Source organism: Lichenostomus cassidix, chromosome 3 (genome assembly GCF_008360975.1).
Source record: "Lichenostomus cassidix isolate B80296 chromosome 3, HeHo_3.0, whole genome shotgun sequence".
Taxonomy (NCBI): Eukaryota; Metazoa; Chordata; class Aves; order Passeriformes; family Meliphagidae; genus Lichenostomus; species Lichenostomus cassidix.
The window spans coordinates 109,012,702-109,038,266 of record NC_139483.1 but is presented as its reverse complement, the minus strand read 5'-3'; the positions used below and the strand labels follow the sequence as shown (position 1 = coordinate 109,038,266).

General features: G+C 41.6%; 1 protein-coding gene across 3 annotated transcripts in view; it reads left to right on the top strand.

The window, feature by feature from the left end:
- PKHD1 (PKHD1 ciliary IPT domain containing fibrocystin/polyductin) overlaps nucleotides 1–25,565 on the top strand; it is a 233,383-nt gene that overhangs the window by 112,413 nt on the left and 95,405 nt on the right. For all 3 annotated transcript variants that reach the window (XM_085057091.1, XM_085057090.1, XM_085057092.1), the window contains exons 44-50: nucleotides 651–763; nucleotides 1,610–1,700; nucleotides 2,806–2,940; nucleotides 6,130–6,265; nucleotides 7,536–7,782; nucleotides 18,122–18,299; nucleotides 18,929–19,124. In XM_085057091.1, coding sequence (XP_084913217.1) covers nucleotides 651–763; nucleotides 1,610–1,700; nucleotides 2,806–2,940; nucleotides 6,130–6,265; nucleotides 7,536–7,782; nucleotides 18,122–18,299; nucleotides 18,929–19,124 — 1,096 coding nt within the window. The remainder of the gene's footprint in view (nucleotides 1–650; nucleotides 764–1,609; nucleotides 1,701–2,805; nucleotides 2,941–6,129; nucleotides 6,266–7,535; nucleotides 7,783–18,121; nucleotides 18,300–18,928; nucleotides 19,125–25,565) is intronic.

Sequence of the window (25,565 nt, the reverse complement as noted above, 5' to 3'; positions counted from 1 at the left end):
TCTCCATTAAGAGATATTTAATGACATTAACTTACAGCACATCTCCCCATGGTTATTCATTTACTCTGTTTAAAATGTTCCAAACCACATTATTTACCACAGGTAAAATAAAGCAAGTTTAATTGTTCAGCCACTGACATATCCTGAAGGTGTTGTTCTCTGCTTTCTCATAGGGGTCTCTCTTTTTCAATGCAAATATTTCCTATATTTCCTTATTCCGTGTTTGCTTTGGGAGATAAATATCCAGATTGAGAAGTAAATCAATAAACAGATTAGTTTGTGATTTACCTCTCCTTCCTGAAATTTGTTTCTTATATGGAAGAGAGATTATAAATAAAAGTTTTCCACACATTTTTTTCTTACCTACTTCTTGAAGAATTGTGACAACACCATTTTCTGTCATTTTTCTCTATTGCTTGGCCAGTCCTCCTTTTCTGGCTTAAAAACAGGTATTTTTAAGACTGACTTAGGGTCAAAGTGAAAACAGGGTAAGACTGGGGACACAGAAATGAGGCACTGGTTTCTACCAGCCAGTTTACCAGAATTTGAATGGACCAGCTGAGATTTTAATTTGTGTGTTTCTTCAATTGATTTTAATTTCCAGAAATACGTGGTAATATTTTTTCACAGTCATATATTCCTCTCTACAGGGTAACACAGTGTGTGGTGCTGGGTGTGGCTATTTCTTTCATCTCTCCCCTGAGGGACCATCCAAAGTGCCTCTCCTGTCCTTCAGTGGGAACACAGCTCACTCCTGCACCAGGTACTTGGAGAGTTTTGGTTAAAGAGATTTTCCTTCAGTGAATGGTTGTGCCTACCTTAATTGCAGTGGTGGGCAGAAAAGCCCTTGTCCCTCTTTTCAGGACATTTCCCCCAGTTTGGTACACTCTGAGGTCCTCCTCTCTTGCAAGCAGAGTTGTCTGGAGCAGGGCAGAATCAGTGTGGAAGGTGTCCCTGCCCATGGAGATGATCTCTTAAGGACCCTTCCAACCCAAACCATTCTGGGATTCCATGGTTCTGTGACATTTCATGCAACAATTGTTCCTGTAGTATCCAGGAACAGCTGTTGAAAAAAGCTTTAACCAGTACCTCCCTAAAACAGAAGGAGTATTTAAAAATGGCATTGTAATGAAAAACAATGGATGGAGGTACCTCAATATTGAGTTAATCTGGATATTTACTTGGATTTAAAATCTCTGAGAAGGTCCAACCGAGTGCTGCATTTATGAATGCATATCTTTGGGCTGTACTCCAAGCTGGCTGAATCCAAGATAAAGGTTATCTGTCCAGATTCATGCCAGGCTTATCTGAAGGTGATGCTGGCTGAAAACTCACGAGCATGGGAAGGTGTTTTGCAGTGAAAACCTCTCAGTGGCACTGCACACTCCTTTTTAGCCCTGACAGGACTAACACTGAGAATACTTGAAAAGAAATTTGAAGTCCTTATTAGATGCCTAAAATGGTCCATCAGTTTTTGGTTTTGGTTTTAAGAAATAAAGTCTCATGCAGAAAACTGTTACATATATAAGATTTTAGATATCAAAGTGATGAATAGAACAATCTGCTCACCAGTAAAGGAACAATCTCCATGGCTTTCTTTCCTGACCAGGTCTGGGTTGCTGGTGTACCCAGAATATTTGCCAGACAGTCGTGTTGAGTTCAACAACTTCACAGCCTGGAGTTGCCACGGGGGAGCACAGGTATGTTTGTCCCCATTGCCTTCTGTGATGTTCAGGATCTTTCCAGGTATTTCACCTCCACAGTGAGTTCATCTTTAAGGCTGCAAATAGGCCACAGTCACAGTAAAGCTCTTGTGCCTGTCCATGTCCCTCACCTGGAGGCTCCTATTTTAATGAAAGAGACAGAAACTTCATTTCTTTTTGCTGCTCCAGTAAAGAATCAGTGTTCCTTTCACCAGTAGCTGGTGTCCTCTGTAGTGATCTACCCTCTATCTGCCACTGCAATCATGGAATCATGGAATGGTTTGGGTTGGAAGGGACCTTGAAGATCATCTCATTCCAAACCCCTGCCATGGGCAGAGAAACCTTCCACAAGATCATGTTGCCAAATAAAAAATCCTCTGAATGGATCCAAGCTGTTCATGAAGATTGCAGTTGGTAGAGGATCTGTTACCTTTATAGAACTGATGGTTTCCAAGGAATTTTTTCTTTCTTGTTAAAATGGTGCATTTTAATTTTTTTGAAATTGTCTAGCTTGGTTCTCCAGCTGATATAGCTCACTATGAATTAATCTGATTAAAAAAGCCACACCACCTTTTCCCCCATACTTACAGCTTTCCAAACCCTGTGATCCCATTAATTCCTGTCTGATGACCTGAACAGTTTGTATGTGTCCCTCTGTAAGGAATGTTTTATAGCCTCACCCATCCCATGACTCTTCCTCTGAGGGTGTCCAATTTTCAGTGTGATTTTTTGGGCTGATGCACTCTCTCTCTCTGGAAAGGATTATTTGTATGAAGAGAATAAACAAAAAGATGTTTTGCAGGTTTTTGTTTGGTTTTTTCCCTCTGCCTAACTTGTAATTTCTTTGCATGTGACTGACCTAGAGTACACAAAAAACTTGCCATGGGCCCTCTCTAGAAAGAGTCTTCCTTCTTTTAGGTGCCCCATCCCTGGAATTATTCAAGGCCAGGTTGGATGGGGCTTGGAGCAACCTGGGATAGTGGAAGGTGTCCCTGCCCATGGCAGGTGCTGGAATGATTTGGTCTTTAAGGCTCCTTCTCACCCAAACCACTCTATGATTTGATGATGATGACAATTATTCCTTTATTTTCTTTTTATGTAGATTTTCAGTAGTAGGAACCTTGAACTCCAGCATTTCTGGATTTCTGCTTGCAAAGACTTTGGCATTGACATCGTGGAAAGCCTGGGAAACACCTCTGTTTCTCATAGTATTTTAAATGGACACCTTGGGCAAAAGGTAAGAACTGCAGGAAATATTTCAATGTCTCTTAAGTCTCACAGCAACATTTTAGTATGAATTTGGAGAAATAAGAAAGCAACCTGAAGAACAGCCTCTGCTCCATGGCAGCTTGGGGAAAGCTTGGATTTTAAATAGGTTGTAAGTAAAAATAATAGTTATGAACAAATAAAAGTAAATGGAATAGACTGTGGGTATTGGTTTCTTCTCCCAAGTGACAAGAGACAGGACAAGAGGGGGTGGCCTAAAGTTGGGCCAGGGAATGTTTAGACTGGATTTTAGGAAAAGTTTCTTCACTGAAAGGGTTTTCAAACACTGCAACAGGCTGTCCAGGGCAGTGGTGGAGTCACCATCCCTGGAGGGTTTTAAAAACCAGGTAGATGTGGCACTTGGGAACAAGGGTTAGTGCTGAGCTTGGCAGTGTTGGGTTGAAGAACTTAGTGGTTTTATATGTCTTTGCAACCTAAACAATTTCCATGATTTTTTTTTTCCCAAATGTCTTTTCACTTCAGCATGAAAGTTTTGAAGATTTTTTTTAAAATTAGAAACAACGGCTCTGTTTTTTCTATTTTAATTAGAAACTGTTAAAAGGTTTCACACTGTAATGCATAATTCTGTATATCTGTTCAAAAACAATATCGAATGTGAAAGCTAAATCACTAAAACAGAAGGCTGAAGCACAAGGTAAGTGCAAATCTTTTTCCTACTCATATTTTTTCCCAAGATTGATATGGTCTCAGAAAAATCTTGGAATTTCACCCAACCTGACTTTTTGAGAGGAATCATGATTTTTGTTTAATCAAGCTTTTCTTATACAAATTCCCATGCCCCTTTTGCATTTAATGCCATTTAACCATGAGCGAGTGGGTTTAGTTTAGAGATCTGAGAAAAATGAGAGGGAACACCAGCTTTGGTTTCAATCCTAGGTAATACTTCAGTTTCCTCTGCTATCTCTCAGCATCATTGGTCTGCTTGGAACACAGAGTGCTACTTTTTTTACTTGAGAATGAAAAGTACTGAAAAAAACGTAATTTTATTTATGCAGTAAATATGATCTTCTTCCATTATTTCTTTAGGCAGCTGGACAAAGTCCTTTGGGTGCTACCAGGTTGTTAACAGATTAATAACATGGATAACAGTGGAATTTTAGTTACAACTGGCCACAGCTGCTTGTTCATGATTTTGAGGTCTTTTTTTAAACCCTGCTCAGTTTTCTATTGTTGTTTATTAAATTAATTTTCTCTCTGACTGGCAGAAAAAAAAAAGAGTTTTAAATGAGTTTTCTTTAGAAGCTCACGGAAAGAAACCTATTTAGCAGATCTCTTCTAAGAATAGAATTCAGATGAAATCCTGACTTCACCTGTCCAACCTTGTGGTGTCCCAGTGATGTCCCAGTGAATTTCTCTGACATGAAGGGGTGGATGTCTTTGGTTTTGCTTTGCAGGATACACAGGGAGGACTCCAATGTTGTACTTGTTAAGAGATTTAGAGGCACTCAGCTGTGCCTTGTTCCTTGCAGTACCTCAGGGGGGTGATTATCTTTGATTATCTCATGATAAGAGCCTCCTTGTCATAATTTACATATTAATGTATGTAATTCTCCCTTTAATAATGACGTCTCTTTTATATCAATTAAAACTTTATGACATTAATTTAATGGGAACATTGGATATTCCTCTTTGCTAGCCCTTCCATTTTTTGGAAAGAATTGTTTCAATGGGTCAAATTTGGGCTTTGACCCATTGAAACATTAGTCGCAGGGCTAAATCCAGGACCTGTAAAAACCAAGTGGAAGATTTTTCTTAACTGCCTAGACATTCAGCAAGCCTCTTCCATGCTCTCATAAAGCAACTCATTGTCTTTGTGGGACCATTTAAGGAAGAGCATTTCATCCTGGAAAAAGGACGAGTTCTGAGACAGGTGACACACACAAGGGAGGAGTTATTGTCTCACACTGTTGTATTTGCTATTACTTTGAATAAAATTAATTAAAAAATATAGAAAATCGGGTGGGTTGGAAGAACCAGAAGTGTAAGAAAAAAGCCAGTAGAGACTTTCTGAGCAATTTGTTACCAGAAACCAGGGGATTCTTCTCAGCAGTGACTGAGAAGAGGATGGCCCAAGGACCAGGACCGTCACTCCAAATGTTTTGGCCTCAGAATAAATAAAGTTGTTGGAACTACTGTGTCTTACAGAGATTGAAGATAGCACCTTCTCTTTGAAGCAATAATCTACTTATAAAAGTCTGTTTCATTCTATGTTTTCATTTGCAGAGATGTTTCCATATAGGGTGGAATTCTTGATTCATTCTCTACTCTTGCTTTTGAGAGATATTCTACAAACATTCATTTGCCTCAGAAACACTCTTCTGCCAGTCCTCCAGGCTGCTCACTAACTCTTAGTACATCTTTCTTTCCATCCTGTCTCCAAGATAAATTGGCAGAGGGTTGTACACTTCCCTTGCATCATGGACTACAGTCACCCCAAAATCCAGTTTGTCCATTGTGTTTCCTACCACCCACGGGTTTTGCTCTTCCTTTCTGGTTCTTGTAGCTCTGGTGGACCCTGAAATCATCTAGAGCTTTTCAGAGACACTGGTTTAAGTGTTTCCCCCATCCCAAATCACACAAAATGCCTTTGAATCTCAGTGCTCAGATTTTTCTCAGAACAGAAATAAGAGTTATCGTCTTTGCAGAGAAGGACAAATTCTCAATTGCTTGACAAGAAAAGGTAAAGAAAAAAGGGGCTGTAGAAATCCACTCACTGTGGCTTTTAGGTGGATCCTTTCTCCTCAGGGAATGTGCACTTTCCCTTCAAACGTCCAGTCTTAACTACCATGTAACAGCCTAACAAGATGCCCTTGAATGTGATGTTTTCACCTGCTGCTAGTGAGGAATTAAACAGGTGTTACTTATCAGAATTTGCCAAACAATAGCTTAGCTGTGTCCTTCAAGCCCCAAAACTATGGGCAATCACACACCTGCATTCCCAGCTGCTGCACCCTGGATGCCTCATATCTGGAAATGTCCATGACCAGCCTGGCTGGGCTTGGAGCACCCTGGTCTAGTGGAAGGTGTTCCTGCCATGGCAGAGGGTTGAAATTAGGTGGCTTTTAAGGTCCCTTTCACCCAAACAATTTTAGAACTCTATGATTCACATGGTGATGTTTCCCTCATTCCTTCATTTCAGGACAGGACCTGTATGTCTGCAGGACTAAAGACTCCCAGAAGATACCAACTCTTCCTCTCCAACACTTCTTTCAGGAACTTTGATGTAGACACTTGCACAGCTATCAGGACTTGTTCTGGCTGTTACCAAGGGCAGGGTGAGTCTGATTTACATTTCTTTGGCAGAATTTCCAAGTTCCTGGCTTGCCCCTGCCATTACAAGTTTGTAGTTTCCACAGACAGCCATTGATAACTCCTCAGCATGGACTGAGATTTCAGGTTCTCCCCAGTCTTGCTGGATATGGCTTCATCACTCAATTGGAGGCACATATTGCACATATATTAAGACAAATATAGCCTAATTTTTACACTGATACAGTTTTCTCAGTGGAAATGTGTTTTATACACTACCTTGTTTCTGCATCTTCATTTTGGGAGGTAAAATTTCAAGAGTGATGATTTCTTTAAAAGCTGTGACACAACCTTGTAGAATTTCACCAAGCTGCTACCTCAGGCCAGCCTAAACCTGAGGTGAATTTGCCTGAGATAATGTGTAAACTAAGCATCCTTTTGAGCTTTGAAGAGGTACTCAAAGGCCCTTTGAAGAATGTTCCAATTTCAGTTGCCTCTTGTATTGTAATAAAATGTATTTGTATATAAATGAAGATTGCCCACAATAACACAGCAGAGAAAAAGACTTCAGGAGATGAGATCAAAAGACAGGAGGAATAGTAATATCTGGCTTAGTCAGGCTAAAATTGGGTATAGGACAGTGAAATAGTAACCCATGTGATGTATGGTCACTCCTGCCAAAGCTGACTTGTTATGGTCCATGGGGCAATGATTTTCTGACATTTCTGTAAACATTAATGTGCTCAAAAACTTTAGCCTGCATGAATATTCATCTTTTTTTGTAGCTATCTATGTTTCAGTAGGGAAAAAATCCTCCAGACTCACTTTTCAGCCAAGGCTTTATTCTGCCAGGTGCTGCACATATGCAGAAGAGCCAAGTATATTTACACAACACAAACAGTCCTCACCTCTAAAAAACTTAACCTCCAAAAAAAGGCAGAAAGGATCTGTAAGAATCTCTGTTGTGAAGTCTGTAATTCTGGCAGTGGGACTTGTGAAGAAGTGTTTGGAGTCACTGAGGAGATGCTGGTAGGACCAGGAGCAGCACCAGGGTCAGGGAAGTCTGAACCCCAGGTCCTGTCACAGCAGGGCACTGGATAAGTTTGGCCTGGACAGCACAGCAATAGCTATTCCTACACCACCTCTACTTATTTTCCCAGATCTCCCCATTTTGTTGATCCATGAGATATTTTTCCAAAAGCAAGGTGGAATGAAGTTGGTCTCTTCCTCCAAAGAGTTGCTTTCAGTCCCATTACATGAAGTGACCATTCTGTTTTTCTGAACTGCTGCCGACAGGTGGGTTTACAGTGACAGCTGAACATCTGACCTTCACCAGCTCCCCTTTCCAAGTGTCCTTCCCCTTTCCCCACTCTGCAATCCTTGAGGATCTTGATGGCTCCACCACTGGACAAAAAGGAAGTCACATTCTGCCCTCCACAGATATCCTGGCACCATCTTGCACACCCAGTGCCAACTTCAGTCAAGGTTCTGGTGGCAGTGTTTGTGGCAGTGACCTTGTTTTCCACCGCATGGCTCTTCATTTGTAAGTAATTGTTCCACCTCTGAAAATTCAGCTTGGGTTTTGTTTCTGTGTGTTATTCTGAGGTTGGTGCTGGGTCTGAGCTCATTCCCAGGACTGCTGCCTCTCTGCTGGGTCCTAAACTATGTCAAAACCCTGAGTAGAGGCATCTCTTAATCTGTGTTTTTGTCCATGTGGTCTCTGATCCTGTTTTTGCTCTATCTGTCTTTTCTCATCTAGAAGGTTCTCAGGTATAGTTTGAGAGTCAACAGAAGAATCATTCTCAGCTGGCCATTTGAATACAGGAACTGTGGTTTTGGAAGGGTTGCATGAAGTTGCCTGGAGAAGTTGTCAGTGGAGAAATTTTGGTTTATTTTATTGATTAATTTATATGTGATCTGCCCAAGTTCAATTATTTTCTTATGTTCTCAGCAAGCTACTTCTCCTCCTCACCTTGATGTTCTATCTGTATCTCCTGTCCAAAGGCAATTCTGGCAGTGTTAATTTGGCCTTTAAGAGGAGGCTGTGGTGTAATTCTATTTTGTCACTCTTCAGGTTACCAGGGGATATAAACTGGCCTTTGTAGAAATAAGAATCAAGGTCGAGGTGGGGACTGTGGTTGAAGTGAGATCAATGACCAAGCATCAAACAATCAGAGATTTAGTGGGCAAATAGCAAAATTTACCAAGATTTTCTGAGTAGTGACCTATAAAAGGTGAACGAAACACCTCAGCTGATAATGATGTGGTCTTCAATAAAGAAATAGAAACTAAAATAGTTTTAATTTACTTAGATTTTAAGTCAAGTTCTGAGATTATTTCCTTTTATGGTCATTTTGAGAGATTTTTCCCAAATGCTCCCAAAGAATAAGTGGTTGTGAACAGGATAAATTTTCATATCTTAACCACGAATCTTTGCCATCTGATTTCACTGCTATTTTAGTTTCTCAAGCTATCATACATTCATATATGATGTTTTCCAATAAAACCAGATTAATCATTTTATGGTTTCATGGGCATAGCTTTCATGTCATCTAAACACATATATTGTATAGAAAATGTAGTTCATTACATATTTAATTTTAAAAAACTCCTTTTCCACTGTGTCTGTTTCTGTCACTGTTGCAGCCATGCCTTTCTTACCCACTTCATCAGGGCTTTTTACTCTTTCCTTTTGCTGTTCTTTGCCTGTTTGAAGTTAAATTTAGTCAATTTAAATCCTCAAACCTTATTAAGACTGACTCAGACTCACAACTGAACAACCTTTTCAGTCTACACAGTTATGGCTTCCCATCAACATGGTGGGGTCAGACAGTGGTACAAGGGAGGTTTAAAACTCAAGAATAAACTTTTGTTATTGTGAGTGGCAGAACTCTTTTTTAACAACCAGGTAATTGCTTTTCCAGATTTAAGATGCCAGTTTTCACTTGATTTCAATAGTCACTTGTGAAACTACTAGTGTTTGTAGATGGAAATTATAGAATCGCAGAATGGTTTGGGCTGGAGGGGACTTTAAAAATCAACCCTTGTCTTGGACAGGGACACCTTCCACTGGAACAGGTTGCTCAGGGCTTCATCCAGTGTGGCCATAAAGACCTCCAGGGAAGTGGTGAATGAAAACCCATTTCTTTGTTGTCTTGATCATGATAGAGGAACCCAAAGAATAAACAAATAAATTACTTTATGGATGATAGGAACTGCAGTAAATCCACGATGTGGCTCTCAGAGGTTATTCAGCAGTCAAATATTACCTGGAAAATTTGTCAGGTGAGACAGAAACTCAATATGGGGGAATTCAAATTGGGCTGGGGACATATAGACTTAGATTTTGTCCCAAAGAATGTGTGTGGTCACCCTGTAGACACTGACAGTGTATCCCATTCCAGCTGGTGGAAACCTAGTCCCTTGATCTGGTTGCCCATGGAGAGATGTCTAATGCCATTTAAAATGCCTTTGTGCATTTTTAGCTTGTCACTCCATGGCAGAAGGACAAGGATTTCCTGGAGATGCTGTGTCACATTTGTCATCTCACACCGAAATATTTGATTGCTTGGGAAATTACAAGCAGCTATAATAATAATCCTGTCCTGGGATAAAGCAGGTCTTTCTCATCATCTTTGGTGGCTGTAGAGCTCCCAGTTGCTGTCCCAGTTCAATTGTCTCCCCAAACTGGGATTGTCCCTGCCTTTCACCAGCTGGCAGCTAAGGAGACCCAGTGGAGAAATGCTGTTCAGGCAAGAACTGCCATCTCTTCTATTACCCAGGGAGGACACTTGCAAATTTTCAGCATAAGAAAAAGGTGGAAAAGTCTTAACACCTTTCCTGCTTTTCTTCCCATGCTCATCTTCCTTTCCCAGTGCCCTGTTCAGCACTTCACTTTCCTTTTGAAGTACAAATCTGAACAATTATCCATTTTTTGCTGTCTCAGGTTAGTGGTACCCAGGCAGAAATCCTGAAGTGCTCTGTCAGAGGTCTGTTAATTATTCACGTCTGCCTCATAATTCATGTTTTAGAAGAGGGGAAAAAACCCAACCCCTTCCCAAATAGGAAAAAAAAATCAGTTTTTCCATTGAAGGAGAAAACTGTAAGACTTTGAGCTACCTGCAGGCTTTGCATGTGATTACTGTGTCTCATAATGAAAACAAGTCTGCAGTAAATTAGGAGCTTGGAGTCATTCTGATTTAACTAAAAGAATACTGGGTAGAAGGCAAAATGAAAGTGTGCATGGTGTCTTTCCTGATCAGTTAACCATGAGGTCTTGGGGAGATCAATTCCCTTTCTAGTCTGTGTTTACCTTGATGAAACAAACTGCAAGGTCTTTGGGTTGATATGTTGTGGGCGGATGGAGCTTCTTTAAAGGTTGCCTGCAGAGGGATTTGGGTCCTTTTGGGCTCTACCACGATGTAATTATTAATAGCTCATGGCAGTTGATATACTCAATATACCTTGCTTCTCCTGGCATCAAAATGTGGGTAAGGAGCATTTATAAGTCATTCATCTGCACCATTGCTGTTAACTCTGGAAGACTTAACTCTTAACCTGACCTAAATTTTGTCTTTCCAGTAACTGCATGAAAGTTTGCCTGCAAATGTTCAAGACCAGGCTGGACAGGGATTGAAGCAACCTAGTGTAGTGGAAGGTGTTCCTGCCCATGGCAGGGAATTGGAACTAAATGATCTTCTCAATTAGGGTTTAATTTCAAGCAAGTACCCTTTATTTAGCTTCTTTGTTATTAATCTGCATGAGCTGGGTGTCAATTTACTATAAAGATCCTTGGCAGTCTGAGAAGCAGAAGCCAGCTGTTAGCCTGTCCTCCTGAGGACTGTGTACTCAACAGAGACCATGAGCATCCTCTCTGTGCTGCTTCCAGATCCTCTCCCCTGAGTAGCTCCCAGCAGCCAAATCACCATCATGTTAAGTTGAAAGACTGTCACATTCAGCCAAATGAGTGTGGTGAGTCAGGGAGGCTTTGTTCAGATGCATAGAGCTCCAAAAGGAACCTGGGAGAGAACCAAGATGGGGAATAAAAGGAGCTGGAGGGGGTGAAGGGTAAAAGTCAATTAATAAACTATCCACAGCACGACTGGAGGATGAGGGGGTGGGAGAAGGAGAATGGGTGAATTTTATCCAGATGTATTTGAAGAGTGTTTGCAATAAAAAGTGAATAGTTTAGTATTAATACAGTAAAACATGACTAGAAGTAATTGGCAGAGGTTGAGTAAAGAGCATAAAGCATAGGTGGGTGACAGGAAAAAATTCCTAACAGTGCAGGCTCTTGGATGGATCTCATCTCAGTAAGAAGACAAAAGCACTGTTGCTTGGTTTTCTTTAGTTACTGACGAGAAAAGAGTTAAAAATATCTTTAGTAGAAATCTTTCTATTGTGCTCTACCAGGCCCTGGAACATAAGACCTGACAGGTCTGCAACTTGAATTTTCTGTTCTCCTCAATGAAAAGCATGAGGGGCTTGAGATAGTGGGGGTTTTTTGTGTATCCTAAATTTCAGAGATGGGATTCCAGATCCAAAAATCTTGAATTTTGAGGCAAGTAAAGTAATTTTGAGGCAAGAGGGGAGTCCTAGTATGGCAACCTCTATCTCAGCAACCTCAGAATCATTGCCTAAGGGCAACTGGCAAGGATTGGACATGGCCATATTATTAAACTGCTCAGCCTTCAAAACATTGGGGATGTTGCATCAGCACCAAATTTAGGAAAGATCTCCTGCCTGAGATCTGTCAGGGATAGGGCTAGTTGGTGCAAGCTAAATCCTGTCTGGAACAATTTTAGTTATTTATGGTACAGTGTGGGCAACTGGCTTTGGGGTGTTTAATTTAGCAGAATACACATTGTGTATTGATAGCTTTTCCCCAAAAAAATGCCACATGTTTGGGGGAAGAAAGACTTTTTGTTAGACAAAAACTATAGAGACTCTTTTAAAAAAGAAAACTACTGTCTTGAATGTTTTGTGACTCTCTGTCCTGAACTGCTTCACCTGACAACTTCCAGGGAAATGGGGATCCATTTCCAATCTTGCACTGCTGTAACAAAACCCTTCTTCACAAAGTCCAGTCGAAAGTTAAACTAATGTGTCACGTAAGCACACTTTAAAGAGGAGTTTTATGTCTTTTAAAAACGTAATTGGAGCTTATAAAAGTCTTTATAAATTTATATGTGAGAAAGTTATTGAGTAGTCTGAAGCACAGCTTATGCTATGGCACAGCACAGCATGGCTGCAGGCTAGAAACGGCTGCTCCAAATGCCACTGCTACCCATATTATCATGAAACTATGAATCTCTATTAATATTAAAACAAATTTTCATTAAAGAATTGTCATAACATGATTAAGTGACTTTCAAAGTTTCTTCACATTATGCATAATTTTTACAAGAGGAGAGCATTAGAATAATCGGCAGCCTGGCAGCACCTCACGGCAAAGGGAACTCCAAACACTCGGTGGCTGCGTGTGCCAAAAGGGAGTTTCCCTCTTGGTCCCTTCCATTTGCTTTCCTTTTCTCACAGGAGAAACCTGGGACTTGCTCAGCACCAGTCTTGCAGTTCAAGCCTTTTATTGTCTATCCCTTCTCTAGTCTGATGCAGAGCAAAATATTAACTTTGTTTTTATACGTTTAATTCTTATATCTGGTCTAACATCATCTCCTGTGTGAGCATTTCTGCTGTAAACCCATCCACTGCTGATGGGTTGGTGTCTCCCTATCTCTGTGGCTTTGAGTCTTGAAGAGGGTTCAAATGATTACTCTAATTTTGATTTTTCTTTGATATTTACTCTCTGTGTTGCCTTCAGATGAACATCCCCCTGCTGTGAAACACCCTGACAACCATGATTCTTCTCTCAGTGTGCTGAGTTGCTCTCTGGCCATGTGTCCTCCCCATGTTCCTGGCTGTGGCTACACAGGGGGCAGCTTACATGGTCACTAGTCCTCAAAACCCACCCTCTGAGGGCTCCTGTGGCAAACTGGGGAAGGGAAATATTCAATCATTGGCTGTTGAATGTTCAGTTATCAAGTCATCAGCTCAGCTTTAGAGAGTCAGCTTTTATTCTGCTGCATTTCTGGCATCTCAGACTTCCCACCAAGAGAAATTTTTTTCCCAGGGTTAGCCACCTTTCCATTCACTGTGCAGTTTGGGGTATGGGCAGCAAAGCCAGATCCTGCACCGGGTTATGAGTATGAAAGACAAGACATTCCCTCAAGCCTTCTTCCCCAGCTTGACCATCACCTGAGGTATTTCTGGGTGCAGGGAGATAAATTTGCCATTTAGGCAACATTTGCTGGTCTTAAGCTTTCTTTCCTTGTAAGGAAAAATCTGACAAGGCTCTTGGATGCTTTTTATGGTCTGGATAGATCAGAGCCGGGTGCATTAGCTGGGACTCCCTGTCATAACCAACATATTGATCCTAAAATCACAGAATGATTCGTGTTGGAAGAGACCTTAAAAGATCATCTCTTTCCAACCCCTGCCATGGGCAGGGACAGCTTCCACTATCCTAGGTTTCTCCAAGCCCCATCCAGCCTGACCTTGAACACTTCCAGGGATTCTTCTGAGCTCTACCTGGTGTAGGAAAAGTAGAGTGACCAAGAGGTCCCCCTTTGGTCTTTGCTATGCTTGCACTGCAAAGACATTTGAGCTCTTTGTTTACCAACCACTTCCTAGCTCAGAAATTCTATCTGATTTTAGTTTCCTGAAAGTATCAGCTTGTAAACTATAGGAGCTGGGGAAATGTTCTAAGAACACAGGAGAGTTAAGAATTCAGGGATGATAAACTCAAATGCTACTCTGAATGAAGCCACCTTGGCTTGTTAGTCACAACCCTCTCTATTCCTGGGAAATCATCTCAATTCTCCTTTTACTTCAAATTCAGACCATGGTGGTGACTCATTATCAAGGTCAAAGATCTGGTTATTTCCTAAAAGACCCGTGCATGAAAAAAATCACTGCTACTAAGGGTTCTTAATACAAGACAGATTTGAATAATGAGCTTGGTATCTCAACAAAGATACACACATTTACTGAAAACAGCTGAAAATTCTTAGCTCTTGGCAATTAAAATAAAATGAACTGGTCTGGGGCCCAACATTAAACCTGTAAAGTGTTTGTTATGGTCATAATTTGGAATTAGCCTCCCTTTGGCCAACAATAAATCTGGACTGTTGATATAAACATTTGGTGTCCCATTTGAAGTTCGATGCTAAATTGTTTCCTGTTTTTGAAGAGGGATAATCATAATGGATTATTACACAAACAGAAAGCATTTAGAGCTAAACACAGTGCCTGCCTTCATACACACAGATATGGACCCTTAGGATAAATAAGTTAATGGTAAACATAAACAGGAGAGTTAATATTTGTTCTACTCCATGTTGTTGATTGGCTTAACAAATCCTTTGTGGCCCATATCTGTTGAGCAGTTCTGCACAATGCATTTGAGCTAAATTACATAACAGTTTATACAGTCACAATTGGTGAATTGTGGCTCAGACTGTAAAGCCCTATCCTGTAATCCTGCCATATTTCTAAAGCAAATTGCTCCTTAATTGAAACCTGCTTCGATATAAAAATACAGCCTTTTCAATGAGTCATCCTTTTATTCCCCTTACAGTTTGTAAAGGCTTCCAGCAGTTTAAAGTGAGGGTTAATTTTGCATTAAGACCATTGCCTCCTAGTTTCTTTCAAATAAAGCCAGGAGAAGTTCAGGGGAAGGCTCTTTCCTCTGATAATGAAGCTCTGCACGTTAATGATGCGTGCAGGCTCCCTCAGATCCTCTGAATTAGAAATACTCGCGTGCGCCAGCGCTCTTCTACTTCATTAACATTAAAGAGAGGTAGATTGGTGGCTATTTAGGGCACAGTGAAATCACTGGCTATTTAGGGCAAATGGAAATGGTGCTAATTGTGGCTGGTAATTCCATTAGCAGGGTACTTCCATTTTGGTGCCTTTTTGGCATGGAGGTGAAAAAACAAGCACACTGACATCCTTTGCAGGGGAGTGTATCTCAGGCTTATCATTGCCTTGCACCAGTTAACCTTTACACTGAGCTGAGAAGTTGACCAGGTTCCCCAATTTTTTGGTTTGTTGTGCTGGCTGTCTGTCAGGGGTAGGGAATGTATTTATGGGTGGCAACACCTCGAGCAATGCATGTAAAAGACAAGGACACAACATTCCAGGTCAAGAAAACCCCAGATATTCCAGGTCATAAGATATCTCCTCCTCCTTTTCCTTCCTGGGTTATGAAGAAGCTTCCAGCTGAACGTGAGCTGGGTGTGCCCAGGTGGGCATGAGGCCAATGGCACCTGGGCTGTCCCAGCTCTGGTGTTGTCCAGCAGGATCAGGACAATGCCTGTCCCCTGTGCTGGCACTGCTGAGGCACCTCCAGTCCTGGCAAGAGAGACCTTGAGGGGCTGTAGTGTGTCCAGGGAAGGGAATGGAGCTGGAGGAGGGTCTGGAGCACCAGGAGTGATAGAGTGAGCTGGGGGAGCTCAGCCTGGAGAAAAGGAGGCTCAGGGGGAACCTTCTGGCTCTGCACAACTCCTGACAGGAGGGGTCAGTCAGGGGGTCAGGCTCTGCTCCCAGGGAACAGGGACAGGACAAGTGTCCATGGCCTCAAGGTGCACCAGGGGAGGTTTAGATTGAATATTAGGAAGAATTTCCTCATGGAAAAGGAGGTCAGGCATTGAAATGGGCTTCAAGGGGCAGTGATGGAGTCACCATGCCTTGAGGGATTTAGAACACATATAAATGTGCCACTTGGTTGAGTGTTGGCCTTGGCAGTGCTGGGTTAATGGTTGGACTCAATGATCTCAGAGGTCTTTTCCAATAGAAATGATTTTATGATTCTATACCTTGTTAGTTATAAGTAGACACAGAGAAAAAGATATATTTCACATAACTGTAGCCATCCGGAAGTTTGCTGTATAGTTTAAGATATTTATTTGGCATCTTCTCAATATTGGTCTCCAACATAAATGGATTCACAGTTAATTCACTAATTAGTTAATTCACATTCCTGTTCACTAGCTATTGGATCTACATGGCTGGTGTGGAATTGCCACCTAACTTTCTGACAGGTCAGATCTGTATCCCAGCAGGATTGTCCCTTCCAGGCTTTCTTCTCTGTCTCTACTTCTCCTGGAAGAACTGGGGACAGTCCCCCAGTAAAAGTGACTCAAGCTGTTCTCATCAGAATCCTCCAGCGGTGAAAATTAAAATGAATAAAGAGCAAAACCATGTGAATTTATGCTGCAGAGAGGATGGGTCTGAATCTCTGTCACTTGCTGTGGCATTGAGCATTTTTGCAACTCAATAAGGCACTTTTTGATGTGCAGGAGAGGTTAATATTTCTCTGCATTGTATGTGGTGTTCTGCTGCTAGAAATGTTCTCCTGAATACCTGTGCAGGTGCTGATAACTGTGGCAATAATGTGCTTGTTGTCATTTACTTGCTTAATTAGCAGCCTAATATCCTGGTCCAGTTAATGCCCATAAGAGGAGGTTTATTAGTGGTACAAAAGCTGTTTAGGCCTTATAAACTCCTTCCAGTTTCATTGGTCTGCCAATATCTTCTGGTTGAGTGATTCTTTGCTGATTCACACTTCTCTTTGCCATTGCTGTTTCTCAGCTGAATGTTTCTGGGTAACCAGAAAGCGCTTTGCCAAAGCACCAGACACTAGAGTAATGAAAAATTATAAAAAAAATTAAAATTCCCTGAACTGATTTTAAAAGAGAAAAGAAAAATATTTCCAGGATGACTGCTTTAGTGATTTTGCATTTTTTCCAAAGTATTAGGGGAAAAAAAGCCTAACAAACCAACCAAAAATTGCAAATATGGGCAAATTGAGGATGACATGAGTTTTAGCAATGTCTATCTTGGGTAAGTAAAACATATCCAGTCTGGGTGGTTGGATAATATGCTGAGATATGTAGTTGTAGGGTAATACTTCAAATATTGAGAAAAAACTATTCAAGCTATGCTGAAAAAAGGGGACTTTTTAAGCTTACTGTCAGCTCAAATACCCAAACTGAGAAAAGTCTCCAGAGACCTTAAATCCAGAAGGTTTATGCCCATTAATGATATCAGTTCTATTGTTGAACTATACAGGAAGGGATTTTTTTTCTCTCACTAGATTGGACAGAAATTAGGAGTACAAACTTCTGGTGAAAAAGGGGGTTTTGTTCTGATTTGGGTGCTCAGAAGAACTGCTGTACTAAAAGTTCACCCATTTGGTGAAGGATCTTATCAGTCTGGAGCAGCCCCAGCTTTGACTGCAGGCGAAGAGCAACTCTTTGAATTCCACAGGATTTTTGTGTTTTCAGGCTCAGCGAAACTTTTGACTGAACAAATGAGAAAGAGAAATCACAGAACCACTGAATGGTTTGGTTTGGAAGAGACCCTAAAGATCATCTCATTCCAACTCCCTGCCATGGGCAGGGACACCTTCCACTATCCCAGGTTCCTTGAAATCCCATCCAGCCTGGGATGAGGCTAATCAGAAATCTCCACCAAATTTCATGGAGAATCTAAAAGTTGAACCTGAGGCCCATGAGTCTGGCAGATGGGGAAATACTCTGGCAATATAGAAGTTGGTACCCTGGCTGTTGCCATTGCTCTGCTTTTTTCCTCTGTGCCTTTATTCCTCCACCCTGCACCTCTTTTTTTGTCTTTCACTTTTTACAGCACTTGAGGCAAAAGGCTGTTTATTATGGCATTTGTAAAGAACTACAAAAATGCAGACACATTCTGGGGCAGATCTAGCACAGCTACTGTAATTCAAATAAACATAGAACTGTATATGTTGCAAAATGACAGAGTTCCATGTAAAAATGTAATTACTTTTTTTTTTTTCCCTTCAGAAAAAAGGCTCCAGACATTCCCTACAATTTAACTGTGACTGACAGTAGGAATAAGACAAGCACAGTCAATTATGTCCCTGATACTTTATCAAACCTGTATGGCTGGATGGTTCTTCTCTTGGATAAAGAGACTTATACGTTGACATTTGACAACCCTTTGGTCAGCAAACTGCTCCAGGTAACACAGGAAGATTTTATAATTTCAAAATGATATCTGGAAGAGATAATCACACTTTCATCTCTTTGGATGAGCAGAGTGGGAAAAAAAAAAAGAGTTAAGTGCAGTGATAAAGTCTCTCTGTATTTATAGGCTTAGATAAGATGACCTAGTCCTTGAAGCTCTCAGAAGAAACATGGGGCAGTAAGGTCATGGAATCATGGAATAGTTTGGGTTGGAAGGGACCTTAAAGCTCATCCAGTTCCATCCCCTACCATGGACAGGGACATCTCCCACTAGACCAGGTTGCTCCAAGCTCTGTCCAACCTGGCCTTGGTCACTTGATGATTTTGGATGGTCTTAGGTGAAAGTTCAGTGTGGTGCTTAGGAACCAACAGGATTTTTACTACCTGAAGACATGTTGAAGCACAGCTTTCAGAAGGCATTGTTCCTCTGCACCTTTCAAAGGTGATGAGGGGAATTAAATTTGTTTGCATTTACCATCACCTCTACTTAGTTTTACATCTCTTTTCATGTTTTCAACACATGTTGCTTGTGAGGAGCACCATCCTCTTTACCCCTTTATGCTTCACTCCATGGAGCTCTAGTCACAGACTCACACGTGTTTTTTTTGGTTCCCTCTTTTTCAGTATTCAGTGACATTTAGCAACTTCAAGGTTGGGAATTACCTGCTGGTGGAACACAAGGATCTTCCTGCCCATCTTGAGGCCGTGGTGTCCTGTGGGACAAGGAGGGGACAGCAACTCCAATCACTGCCTTCCTATGGACAGCACAGGAGCTGTGATTGGCATCTTGACAGCAAACTGGGGAAGTTCACCTATTTGGGTAAGTGCAGTGTGGGAGTTAAAATGCATATTTTTCATCAATAATGTTGACAGAGCTGATGTATTTTCAATTTAAGCCCCAAATCTACACAAGGCCACCTTTCAATGGCCTTTCAATAAGTGAGAGGCCCTTCAAAATATTGACTAAATAGGTAAGTGCACATCAGGTCCATCTCCAGCTGATCTATCTGGTGCCTGACCTAGCAACAAAAGAAATGTGTCATAAATAGTGGGTGATGTGACATCAGTTATGTTTGAATTGTTATTTTTTGAGAGTTGAAGGCATTAAATTCCACTAATGACTTCTGTTGTCATCTGGTCCTGTATCACAGGTATCATTAATAAATCATGGTCATCTTGCCAAGCTGAGCCCACTGAAGGCTATAAGACTATTGGGAGAGAATTTTTACTAGAACTGGAGACTCCCAAAGACATCATAGCCCTTTGCATTGGAGTATGTGACTTTGTACATGAGATCATGGAGCATGCTGGATTTTTTTTTTAAAGAAATGGACATTTTCCACAATTCCCATTCTCAAGCAAATAATTTTATGAATGTCTAAGCTCTATATGTCAAAGGCAAGCTAATGATCATTGCCTTTATTAATAACAGCAGAACAGGAACCACAAAATATTTTGGTGTCTTCAAGAAGATTAATTTATCCTTCATGACTCTCATACAGAGAAAGAGAATGATGTTCACAATAACAGGATTTTTTTTCATTCTTCTAGCCTATTAAATTTAATGAATTTTCCTTGATTTGCCCTAATGAGATGGCATGCAAATGGCTTTCTCATGTAGGATCTCTTCAGGGACAAGCAACTAGAAAAATCATTGGGACAGTGAAGAGGAAAACACACCTGGAATGAGGGCAGGCAATGCACTGAGCTTGGTTTGGCAACAGTGAAAAACAACCAGTGTACATTTGTGGAGAAATGGGAAAGCCCCAAACTTAACCTCAGTCTGAGGATCACACTTGCTGTGGTTCATCTCTGTGCTGCAGCCAACTACCACAGAACAGCTTGTGTTTAACATTTTCGCTCTCAAATGGGCTGGATACACCCAGGATTCAAGTTAAAAAAGATGCCTGTCCTGTGCTAAATCCCAAACTGTACTGGTCACCATCTGGGGGTTCACCTGGTCTGGGCCAAAGCTGTTCCAAAAATTTGGTCAGCATTATAACTATGTAGATTACTGGGGTCCTGGTCTTAGTTCTGTGTCCTGGTCCTGTTCAGCCATAGTTCAGGTATAGATTGGCTACTGCAAATTTAGCGGTTGTGTCTGTGCCTTGCCAAAGCTCATGTCAAGTATCTATAGAGAGAAGAAAAATGTTTTACTGTTTCAGTTTACTGACAGCGTAAATTTGTTCTTTCGAACATAAAAGTTGACTGCTTTTCCATTAGCATGTCCTGAATTGCACTTTCAGAACAGCACTGGAAAGCTCACAGGATGACATCTGTATCTTGGCCTCTGCTGTTGAAAACTGAGAGCATGAGAGTCTTGGGAAGGCTGGGACAAAAGTGGTCTGGCTGGCATAGGTCACTCTTGCATCACAGACACTTTCTTGTCCTTCTCTTGCCTTATTTTCATCTTGATTCTTATAACATGAAGAGCTTGTTGTGGTTCCTCATTTTAATAGAGAGAGAAACAATCATCCAAAGTACACGAGGGGAAATTTATGAAAACACTTAACATGTATAATGTATGCTGTGAACATTTTCTGCGAGGACTTTTATAGGAGTGAGATCAATAATTCAGTGTCAGGTACCTAATATCTATGCTGTTGGTGTAGCGTAAAAGTTTGAAACAAAGCAAGCAGATTCCTGGCCCTGGTGTGGGATTTAATTTCTCTGCTGATCTCTGCTGTGCAGGCTGAGAGGGTGAGGATAATTAGCCAGCAGAGCAGACTTGTGGCATGTGGTGGACTTTCCATCACTCAAGGTCTTTAGATGATGCTTGGCCATCTTTTCAGGGAAATATGCTCCAGCTCTGCGAGAAGCTATTAGAAACCTCATGAGGCAAGATTCATGCTCTGTAGGAGGTCAGAGAAAGCTGCCACAATAGTCCCTTCTGGCTTAAAACCCCACCAGTCCACCCACTGACCCGGAGAGGACAAGGCTTGAAGGTCTGCCCTTTGGAACATCTTCCTGCCTAACTCTGCAAGCTGCTTTTTAAAAAAAAATTTTTTTGAAAAAATATTTTATTTACATTTAACTGTATGAAATAATTAGCCAACTAATTAATCCCGTTTACAAGCTTTGTCGGATTCTTCAGCTGTCAGTCATGCCCGAGCCCGGGGCCGGCGTGGAGTCTTAGCTCCCTCCTTCATCAGACTTGGTCTCCATGGCTACAGGCTGCATCTGCTGACACCCCACTCTCTATTTACTGCTTAATTAAGAATTTCACGCTCAGCCCTTATCTGCTGCTAAGAACAAGAACACACTGTTAAGAAACTCCAAATTTAGGCTGCTGCACAAGGAAAGCCTTTCTTGTTGTCCTGACTGCGTGGAGCCTCTTTAACTACCCTCTTGGCAACTGCGCTGCCACCCTTCAATCAAAAATCATTAAATGGGGCAGAGATAATGAGCATGTAGCATATCAAAAGGAGGATGTTTGCTCGGGCTAAGGAGGAAAAGCTGTAAGGGCCTATAAGCAGCCGCCACTTCAAAGGGAGAAGGGGCTGATAAAGAGTCATTTGTTCCTGTTTGACTTATGTAAAAGGTCTGGTATGTCGCAGTCCCGTCTAGCAGACGCGGGTCGCCCCTCTCCAGGCTCGTGTGTCAGCGCCCGGGCAGCTGGGCGCAAACAGCATCAGCCCAAGCATATAATCACTTGACTCCGCGGCGACAATGGGCACTTGTAGGGGGTGGCTGGGCGACAATGGCAAGACAATTATTGCAGCTGCTCGGGAGGGCAATAATTCTTCCTGCCCGAAGTCGGCGGCTCTGGCGGGGCGGAGGGGAGAGCTGCGGCGTATTAGTCATCCTCCAACTTTTGGAAGCGCTCCGGTGGGGTTTCGACAGCTGCTGGTGTACCACCTCTTTGCAATAATTGTACGTTCTGGCAGGGGTCAACTCACTTTTGACCCGCTGCTTTTGTGCCTCTCAGAAAGCCTTTTAGGGCAAACTGTGGGGAAGTGGCAGGGGTGCGTTACATCCAAAATTAACGTCGGGTAAATACGGATCAGATGCCAGCTCATTCACGAGCAGCCTCCTGAATTCACACAGCCTTTTACTCAGGCCTGCATGGGGTAGAAAAGGGGGAGAAGGGGAGGGAAAACCCCGTGACTGAGAGGATATTGTTATTCAAACGAAGCAGGCAGCTGAATGAAGCCACCTTGGCCAGAAGTTTGCACAGGGCTCAGGCTTTCTCCGTGCCCTCTTCCATCCCAAATTGCCTGGCGTCATGCAAGTGTTTGTTTATCTTTGGAGGAGGAAGAAAAAGGTCTAACACAAAAGGCAAGAAAATAGACCGTATGGAGGGGATTAAAGGAGTTAAGTTGCACTGATGGTTGGAGTTTTGTAAATTAGGCTTGGGAGCAGGAGAATGAAGGGAGAGCTGAATGGGGGGAAATAATTGTAATGGAGAATGTTTCTGTTTTGGGGGCGATGATCCTATTAACAAAGGTCCTCACTGCTACCTACATACATGAAACTCCGTTAACCAGCCTCTAAGCCCCTTTGAAAATCACCTTTTCCCACCATTTTGAAGGAATCTGCCCTGAAGAATAGGTAACCTCATGTCCCTGCTGGATTCTGGGTGAAGGGGAGACTTAGAGATCTTGAAGCATCACATGCCAGTCATTTCTACACCATCAGCTTTGCTTTGACATGATTCACAGCATCACCCTGATTTTCTCTGGGGATCCCTATGTCTTAAGAGAAGTGATCCTCAAGGGTCACTGTGGGCCTGCAATTGTGGTGTGACTCTGAAACACTCATGGGCTGTGGCTCAACCACATTTCAGGAGAGTGAAACAGGATATGACCATGTTGAATCAAAAAAACCCACTTATTGTAACAAGGGTGGTGGAAAGAAACATCCCACGGGGACATCTGGGATATTTTTAGGAGAAATGTCCTTTTAAAATTGCAATAATAACATTGTGAGCTTTTTAAGTCTGTTACAAATTTCAGCATATGGTGCCACAGCATGGTACTACTCCTTGGTTAAGGTCTCTGGGCAATACTGGAACTGGCTAAAAACCAGAGATGTTGTTTCCTTTTTGTTCACTTTTGAAATGTTTAAACCATTTTCTTTTGGAATGAAACAAAGTGTTGGCTTCCTTCATTTCCAAATTTCTCTTTATTTTTTTTTTCCCAAATTGAAGTACTGGACAGGGACATTATTGAAAACATCCCTGAAAGGATTATCAAACTTTTTATTTATCCAAATACATTTTTCAGTAGACGCAGCTTTTATGGAGACAGGTCATCCTGCTGACTTTGCTCAGGCTGCTCATGTGTGAGTTGTTAAGAGGACCTGAGGCTCAACCTCACATTACTGCTGTGTCAGAAGCAGATTTACAATTTCCATAGTTCTTAAAAAAATAATTTGATTATACTTATTGTCTTTCCTAGATTCCTAAAGAATGATCTCACTTCCATTGGGCTCTGTGGGTTTCTGTAATTGCTTTGTATAGGAGGAAGAACAGACTCTTAAGAATGTTTGTTTCTAATATTAAAATACAGAAAATAAATAAGCACAGATATTTTCTGCAGCCCTATTGCTTGAGGGTAAAGGACAATCCTAGGTGAAAGACATAAAGAATGGAGTTAATTCTTTACAGAGGACTGATTGTACAGGGATGAGTCTTTTCTTCCAGCCAGATAAAACTCACCCATTTCAGTTGTTTCAGAGGGCCAGTTGACCACATGTGGGCTGCTCAGTGGCCTCCATGAAATGAAAATCAGTCCTTAGTAAAGAGGTGGCCCTTGTAACTACAGAATCATAAAATGATTTAGGCTGGAAAAGACCTTCAGGGTCACTAAGTCCAGCCTGTGACTGATCCCCACCTTGTCATCCCCACCTCGTCATCCAGCCCAGAGCACTGAGTGCCACATCCACTAATTTTTTTTAACAATTCCAGGTGTGGTGACTCTACCAACTCCCTGGACAGTCTCTAGCAATGCTTAACCACCCTTTCCATGAAGAAATTCCTATGATGTCCAACCTGAACCTCCCCTGGTGCAGCTTGAAGCCATTTTCTCTTGCCCTGTTGCTAATTACCTGGGAGAAAAGAACAACTTCCACCTGACTGCAGCCTCATTCTGGGGAGTTGTAGAGAGCAATAGGATCCCCCTGGGACTCTTTTTCTCCAGCTCCCTCAGTTGCTCAATTTTTGTAATAGACACAAAGAGACAAAGCAACCCTCTCCTGGTGGGAAGCTCTCCTTCTGGCATGAAAGCAGAGAGACCAGAGTGTAGCAGTTACAGAAATAAGATGATGAAATGCCTTTTTAATCCTGCCAGGGTTGATTTTTTGACTATGTGATGTCTGCAGGAGGAATTTCATGCAAATGCCAATCTGCTGTAAGCAACAATCTGTGTCCATCAACCCAAATATATATATATTTATTTGTATATATCTATTTTTATGTATATGAAATGTTATTTTACACCTCTTCTCCTTACTTAAGTACCCCCATGATATCATATTTCTGAGTATCTCCTGTAACAGATCCTCACAGAGGATGACAAAACACCCTCTCCCAGGTTCTCCAGTTTCTAGAGGTGTGTCTCACTGTGTTGTTGATTGTGCTGTCTAAAAAGTTTTGATTTCCCAGTGATGGATGTTAGTCCAGTTGATGTTAAATAGCATGGAGCTGCTTGTTATTTGTAAGTCAGGCTATTGGAGCCATTTATCCTCATTTCAGCCCTTCCTAATATCCACAGGCAAAATTACGAGTCACTGCAAAGCTGATAAAAGACTGAGTTGCTCCTCCTTCATGTTCACTCAAGGAGCCCTGAACCAGGAGAAAGTTACCAGGACTATCATCCAGAAGGCCTATATTTATGATTCAGAGCCCAAACATCCAGGAGGAGTTGTAATAAGGCAGAAAATTGATGAGCCTTATAAAGGTTTTATACAACTAAACCCTGGAGCCTTATAACTGCATTTTGCGAAGAGTCACCTTAATTCAATGTTTACTAATGACGTCCTTCATCTGTAGTGCCTGTATCTCTTCCTGTCCTGCAAAACCCAGTGATAACGTACTGAGCCTCAAAACAAAACCACCAGAAGGACTATGTCCCTGTAGCCTTGTTTAATCCCAAGGCCTTTATCTTTCTTGATCAGTTTTTAGGAGTACTTGTGGGAAAAGGCAACAAAACACAGCTGATTCACAACAGTTGCACTTTATACCCCATTGAGATAAATAATTCTACAAGTTACAAGGATGTGCAGAATTCTGTGGAAAATTCTGTTCCTGATTCCTACACTC